The following is a 7,930-nucleotide window of genomic DNA, read 5'->3' as shown; positions in this document are numbered from 1 at the left end:
AGTGAGTGGAGTTTTTGTTCAATACTGCATTGTTTTCTATATAGTATAGCATTATAGTGATATATATTTTAACTGCTGGTCTGTGCCAGTCTTAATACACAACAAATAACATATTTAATTTCTTTTGTTTTAATTTCTTTATATGAAACCAAATTAAAGATGAAGTTCATTACAGAAACTAATCTGCTGTATTTTTGACAGCTGCTAAAATGTGACAAAAATATACTGACATTCAATTTAAATATAAATTTTTCTTCAGTTTTTCTAATGTTTTTAAATACTTTGTTTTGGAAATTATATAAGTAAAAGTACTGTATACTATATTAGTACAAATTTGGGACCAGTTTTACATTGTTTTTATAAAGTTCCTGTGACTAATTGAATGCAATTTTATCTTATAATTTTTGTGTTTTTATTATAAATCCAAAACCACATGTATTTTAAATAACAAATTGTTTTGAGATAGATCAAAATAATAATACAAATTTTTAAAATTTAAGAAGCTTCTTTAAAAATATTGGATTTTCCTGTGGAGAACAATTTATAATCATTTTATTAGTTTAGTATATACTATGCACATAAATTATAGTTCTAAAAATATTTGCAATTCTATAATTCTCAAATTCTTAAAAAAGATTATCTAGATACTGATGTAAGAAAAAAATTGAAATGTATTGATAGATACATTTCAACTCACATAATTTACCTGTATAATTGATAAAATATGTAAAAATTATAATTTTATATAATCAACATTTAAAAATTTTTTTGATGATATTCAATATTTATTGTATTATGATATATTTAAAATTAAATTAATACAATTGCCATGCATAAGGTATATTTAAGTTGTGTGTTTTAACAGTTGGAGATTTTCTGTATTTGTCAACCTGAATATAATAGCAGGCTTTATTCAGTATTAGATGCTTATATGCTCTGGAGTCTATTTTGTAGCAATTACATGTTGTTCATGAAAAATTTCTGTATTGAGTGTGTTAATGCCTATGTTTATTTTCTCAGGAGAGAGCGTTTTATTTTGCATTAAATCTCCATAAACATGTTTACATGATGATTTTTGCAATGCAATTGTGTGAAAAACAAACTGGTATTGTATAAAAACTATCCAGAAGATAGAATTTACTGTATGAGTACTTAATATAGATAAAGTACCAAAAAGTTTCTTTGTATAATTTATTTCAATTATGTAGAATTATTATGGACAGTATCTGTGTTAATATGTATACTATGTTTAATTTCATCAAATTATGTAAATGTATTATAAAGTAAAAATATTTTTATAATCTAAACTGTTGATTTTTTCATGTTTTTAATTGATTGATTGATGATTTTCAAAATTCCTTTTAAAAAAAAAAAGTAGAAAAACTTGCAAAAAGTTTATTATTGAAATTCAAAGCATTAAATNACAATATGTAAAATTAACAATACGGGTACTCACTAAATTTCTTAAATGAGGGGTACAATCTAGAGATATGACATGTCACGGGGTACGCTAATGAAAAAAGGTTGGGAACCACTGTACTACACTAATAATGGATTTTTTCATACTTTTCGGTTATCCGACTCTTCAATTATGCGACCAACCCCAGTCCAGTATTAAGATTGGTAGAGTTTTCAGAAATTAATTCAGCAATCTTAAAAACGGATGAGTTGTAAAATGAACGATAGTAAACCGGGAGTCTGTCTTTTCACAGGAAAAAAAAAACAATACGGTCCAACTCCTAGTAAATAAAAGTGAAACGAATATGTGAAATAATATAAAGCACAATACAATGAAAACTGCGTACAGTACTACAGTATGAAATACGTAAAAATCACGAACTATGAAAACATGGTGGTAGTACTAATTTTTGCATCTATTTCGCATTTTAAAAACGTAAACAAGCAGATAATGGACGTCAAATAATAAATATCAATTTCGATTTTATTCCAAGTCAGTCTAAATAGCATCTTTTTAAATGAATTATTTACAATTTAAATACATAACATATATACGGGGGGTGAAAAGGTAGGTGTACAGTCGAGAATCTGAGAAATACAAATGTTTGGTGTTCCTTATTATCTTTTATTCGCCAAAAAAAAAAAAAAAAAAAAAAAACACTTTAAAATCTTTCATGAAAATAAATGAAAAATTAAAACTTAAATTAGCATATATCAATACATAATTAATTAGATAACCGAAAACACATTAACAAGGCAGTTTTAGCATTTTCTTTATAATAATAATGTCACCATATATCGATCAGAAGCTTTACATTACTTAGTTCTTGCACATTTTACATTGATTTCAAATAAGTAATTTAAGTAAACCGCTCGTTTGGTAAGCAACGTGACAGCTTGCTACCTGTAGAACGCGCCTTGAAGCTTTAATCTCAAGTACCCATATAAAAAAATTTTTTTTGAGACTAATTAGAATAATTTTCATGTATATATCTATTGGTATTTATATTTCACTACGAAACGAACTATAAAGAAAAACTTAATAGTTAAAAACATTTCCATGGAAATGCTTAAAACTGGATAAGAGTAGAAACGAGTCGTATTGATAGATGCGGAAAATGGAGACTGTTCACGAAATAAATTATTTACCCGATGTGAAATTTATATGAATTCAATATACTTTTAGAATGAATGAACAAACAACATTTATGGTCAGTAATTAATGTATTTACAGTCAAATTTGGACGATAACAGGCGATACTTTGTTTATTCATTGTTTAAACATATATTTGCAAATGAAATATTAAACATGCTAGGAGAATGGCTTACATTCAACATGAATAGATTGGCTTATTCGTCCTTAGAATGTTATGAATTTAAAAAATTTCGTAACAGCAAAGGTATTTATACATAAAGTAATTTATTATCATGTACTGTACCTTTATTCAAAAAAAAAAACAACTAAAATTTGCTATAATGAGCGCGTGCTCAAGTCTATTAACAATCCCTTTTTCCCCTTATCCTGCTCGGTCATCTGGCCTAGAACTCCTGATTCGGAAATCAGTCAAAGCTTGTGCCGTTCGACGGCTAAACCGTTAATAGGTTTGTATTTGCTGTTTGTTTACCGTCCGTTCTTCGGAATACGGTCGGACAGTTTTGACTGAAGATTGTAAAATAAATCAACCTTATCGAGAAAAACAGAATTCCAATAGGATTCGGATGCGAATCCGTCCTGGTGATAGAATGTCTGTCAAATAAACTGTTCTAGTAGCGGAATAGAAGTACAGTAGAGCCTCGATTATCCGACCGTCCTAGTCGGCAAATTCCAAATGTCCGCTAGTGACGTGCGCTACAATATTTGGCTATGTCTTGGCTACTTTAATAATATTTTTACGTGTTTTAGCTGGCAACACTAGATCGACCATGAAAGGGAGCCAGTATTTAAACGAGGCTTAATTTTATAATTTTTAACGATACAATAGCGACGATTATTATTTTACAAAATTTTTGTTAGGCTTAACATCGATGAAAATTCAACGCGAAGTAGGTTAATAGCNAATCTCGGGATTAGGAAAACTTAATCCCGAAAATTTTGGGACTGAAAAGTGGTCGGGATCCCGGGATCCCGATTTTCGAGATCCCGGGATCAAATCCTCTAGTCCTATCATGCTTCATGGATTGGACTGGATTGATAGTACAAAGTAATGTAGCATATGAGCGATCTGGTAACGAGAGATACTTTTCGAGAGGACTATTATGGAAAACTGGCCCAAATTTAGGTGTTATTTATATAAAGAAAATCCGGGAAACTCTAACGGCTGGCCCGTTAGCGATGTGCAAACCCGTCACTAGTGTTGTTGAGCAATATCCACCAGTGGCCTAGTGGTTTATCCACTCGGTCACTAGTGGGCAGCAAGTTTCATTCGTTTTCTTCTAGTAATTTTTGCGTAAATCTGATTAAAAGTCACTAGATTTAGGCTACTTCTGTTACGCGTATAATTCTCCAACAATTATTTCTTATTTCATTCCTAAAATTTATAATAAATTTCAATCTTTTTCTTGTTTGTTTTCAATAGAAATAATCACTTTATTTTCATTTTTCCGTTCATTCCACTACTTTCAAACATCTTATTGTTCGAAAAACTTGATAAATTATTAATTAAATACAAACTTGAATTCAACAGAATGTAACATAGTGATTAATATTTTCTAATGATTAATAGATCTTTTGCCTAAGTTCTATTAGATATTATGTGGATTAACTTTCTGCAAAGTTTCTAAGTTTAATATTATTTAAAATGGCTTCTATTCTTGTCCAAAGTTTTTCTATGTTTGATTATATAATACTTATTCTATATTTGAAATTTTTTATCTTTTTAATTCAAACGAGACGTGTTTCATGATGTTTAGATCCGGTGATTGGGTAATCTGGGGTCATTTAACATTCGATTTTTTTGATTTAGCAATGTTTTGACTCGCAAGGTAGTGCTTAGGGTCATTGTCATCTTATAAGATGTTTACTTGTTTTTCAAGGGCAAGAAAGGTAACGAAGATAATGAGTGGTAGCAAGATTTGCATTGATTCGACTAAACTTTTGATATAATGCATTTCCAAACCATCAACGAACTTCTTTATATTTCAATATATGTGTAATTATCAGTCCTATCTAGGGAATTCGATCCCGGTCCTTATTTCTAATCCCGGGATTTCGGGATTATACTTAGTCAATCCNACACCTGCCTTATCTACTTTTTTAATAACCCCTTTATCGTTTCTAAGAATTTTATATAAATTGGGAGCTCTTTTCAAAATCACCTTTGAACCTTTAACGCTTGCAATTTCCTTCATAATTCCTCCTAAATATTTGTTGAATGTAAATATAATTTACATTAGGCCTAATATTTCTAGCGACTAAAGTTTCTTTAGTTACGGCAACGACACACTTAGGCGATCTGCCTAGGGGGATGCTTTCCAGGAGGTCTTTTTAAGGAAAACTGGCCCCTATTTAGGCGTTATAGACGTGGAGAAAACCCGGAAAACTCCACGTGGCCAGCCCGTTCTGGTGAACTCACGACCGAACTCCTAGTGTTCAGGGAATGGAACAGCTTGGCCGTTCCATTCACTGATGGGCCGTTTTATTTCGGCAAAGGTCTCCATCGATTCGTTTGCGTTTTCGTTTTCGAGTGTATCGGACGTATTTTTCTTGGCGTTTTATAGTTATATTGAACTCTACGTTCTTTAACCCTTTTCATGTAGATGTAAATATGATGCCCGCTCATTTGCAAGAAAATTCGATCAACTTCGAAGCCTAAATTTTATTTACACAAGATAAAACTGAAATATTTTGAATAAAAGAGTGTTTTAAACTAGAAACGAGTTTAAAACGCTATGGAATGAAATCAAATTGCTAATTATGCCATTTCCAACTTCTTGTGTCGTAGATAAGGATTTAGTGCCGTTCTTCAGTTGTGCAAAGAACGAATCGTTTGCAAATACAGTAACTCGAAAAAGTGATTTGAATTATTTTTAACTAGTTTTCAACAAAATATAAACAAGTTGGCTCAACTTCGTCGGCCTAGATGATTACGTTAATACTTATTTATCTTAATATACAACTCTAGAATTGACAACTAATTGTTGCGAAATTTGTATTTGAATAAATAATTATTTATTTATGATTTTTTTATAAAACATAAAAAGTATAAAATAATATTTGATAAAGAAAAGGGGGCGATATTAAAATTTCTTTCGACACTTATAAAGGGGGCGATAATTCTATAAAGGTAGAGAAACACTTATTATTGTCTAATAATAATAATAATAATGAATAGTAATTTTCAAGGTACTAATTAATAATGATCATTTTCAAGGTCTGCACTATCAATATCAATGAATACTAATTGTGTACAGGTAGAATGATAGTTCTGTTGCTATAAGTGTTAATAATAAATTATCGCATAGTTTTTTTATATACAGTAATATAAATTTGATTATAAATTATGCGATAAACAAATCTCAAATATTACATCGAAATATTAATATATATATATATTGTATTTAATCAAATTTAAACGCTTAAATTTCTTCAAGTAACATTTTACAACATGTAAAATAAAATGTATTGTTCTTCTGACTTAAAATTATTGAATGTTAGCAAAACAGCGCTAATTTAAACTTATGTTTGCTATTAAATATATAGTTTAAACACTTTATCGTGCGTTTATGAATCACATATAATTATTTCCATTATGAAATGCATTATAAACTATTTGTCATACTATTTTGTACACTATTAATTAGAAATTAAGATTCTTCAAAACAGATTGATGGCTACTACTTGTTTATCTGGACAGATGATAAATAAATGGGTTTGTCGGAAATTTAGTTTAAGGCTATTGACAAACATCAAGATATAGGCCTATGCTTTTATCTCGCCTAACTTTCTAGTTTAACTGGTAATTCATTAACATTAAATGATGGATTCTATACCAACGATGACTAATCATCATCTTAATGCAAGTTGTAGCTATTTGGGTCACGGACCAAAAATCAAAATAAAGTTTTAAAAAAAATTTGAATATATAATTTGAAAACAAAATACATGAATAATGTTTACTTAATTTTTAAAAGACTGAAAATGTATTTTTTTAAAATACTTTTTCGAATAAAGATAGGTTAACGCTCTCAAAAATAAAAGGATTTAAAGATCAAGATTGCATTTCGAAATTCCATTATGCACATCTCATATCGTGCATGACCTTATAAAGTAGCGTATAGCGTGGTTTCTCATTTGTTCTATTTTCCTTGAAGTATAGAAATAATCTATTTGTATAAACACGAATACGTAACTTACAAGTAACAATCTGATTGGGAAATATTGTAATTAAAATCTTTTATTTATTAATGTTCACTTTCTTCTGTTTATTTATCTTCCTTATTACTTGATATTTCTTTATGAATATGTTTCTTTAGTAAATACAATAAGGAAAAGCATTCAAATCAAAACAATAAAAGTGAATAACCTAATTACTTTCGAGAGATTTCTTTTCGTCCATGTCTTGGAAACAATTATTTTAAAAATGTTTGAATCTTTTATAATTGATATAAAAGCAGTTTTTTTATTTTGTCTCCTTTGATTATCGAGAGAGATTTGAGATGGTTAATTTCATAGCTGTGAGATTTTTTAATACAGTATTTTAAATTTTTAGTTTTTAAAAATATTTCAAATATATGAATTTTGTTTTCGTTTTAGGTGTTTATTGTAATCATATTTCCTCATCATTTTGTTATGAGTGGTAAAATGTATGGCGATATTATACATCATTATCCTCAAAAATGCAAGAAAGGAGTAGGAGGAGGAACTAGCGAAAGATATGATAATCGTTTCTATCATAGTGGTCATGGTGGATATGGAGGAGGACATGAGGGATATGGAGATATGGGAGGATACGGAGGTGGCAGTATTGGAGGATACGGAGGTGGCAGTATTGGAGGATACGGAGGTGGTAGTATTGAAGGATACGGAGGTGGTAGTATTGGAGGATACGGAGGTGGTAGTATTGGAGGATACGGAGGTGGTAGTATTGGAGGATACGGAGGCGATAGTACTGGTGGATATGGAGGTGGTAGTAGTGGAGGATACGGAGGCAATATGGAAAATTATGGACATAATTTTGGAGGATATGGAGGTGGTGGTGGAGAATATGAAGGTAGAACTAAGAATAATAGAGAATATGAAAATTACGGTGGAGAATATGGAAGAGGAGAGAAAATAGCAAAATATGAAAATAAAGATAATAACAGAGGATACGGTGGAGGTGGTAACAACGGAGGATACAGGGGAGGTGGTAACAGCGGAGGATACAGGGGAGGTGGTAACAACGGAGGATACGGTGGAGGTGGTAACAGCGGAGGATACAGGGGAGATGGTAACAGCGGAGGATACAGGGGAGGTGGTAACAACGGAGGATAC

The 7,930-nt window shown here is 30.4% G+C and overlaps 1 protein-coding gene across 1 annotated transcript in view; it reads left to right on the top strand.

Moving 5' to 3' along the window:
• The first annotated feature begins 7,113 nt into the window (after positions 1-7,113).
• Positions 7,114-7,930, top strand: part of LOC111626455 (glycine-rich cell wall structural protein 1.8-like) — a 6,476-nt gene continuing 5,659 nt past the window's right edge. The window contains exons 1-2 of the mRNA XM_023369832.1: positions 7,114-7,131; positions 7,211-7,913. Coding sequence (XP_023225600.1) covers positions 7,114-7,131; positions 7,211-7,913 — 721 coding nt within the window. The remainder of the gene's footprint in view (positions 7,132-7,210; positions 7,914-7,930) is intronic.

Source organism: Centruroides sculpturatus, unplaced genomic scaffold (assembly GCF_000671375.1).
Source record: "Centruroides sculpturatus isolate CEXI.00-Female unplaced genomic scaffold, Cexi_2.0 scaffold313, whole genome shotgun sequence".
In the NCBI taxonomy this organism is placed as follows: domain Eukaryota; kingdom Metazoa; phylum Arthropoda; class Arachnida; order Scorpiones; family Buthidae; genus Centruroides; species Centruroides sculpturatus.
This window is presented reverse-complemented; position numbering and strand designations above follow the sequence as displayed.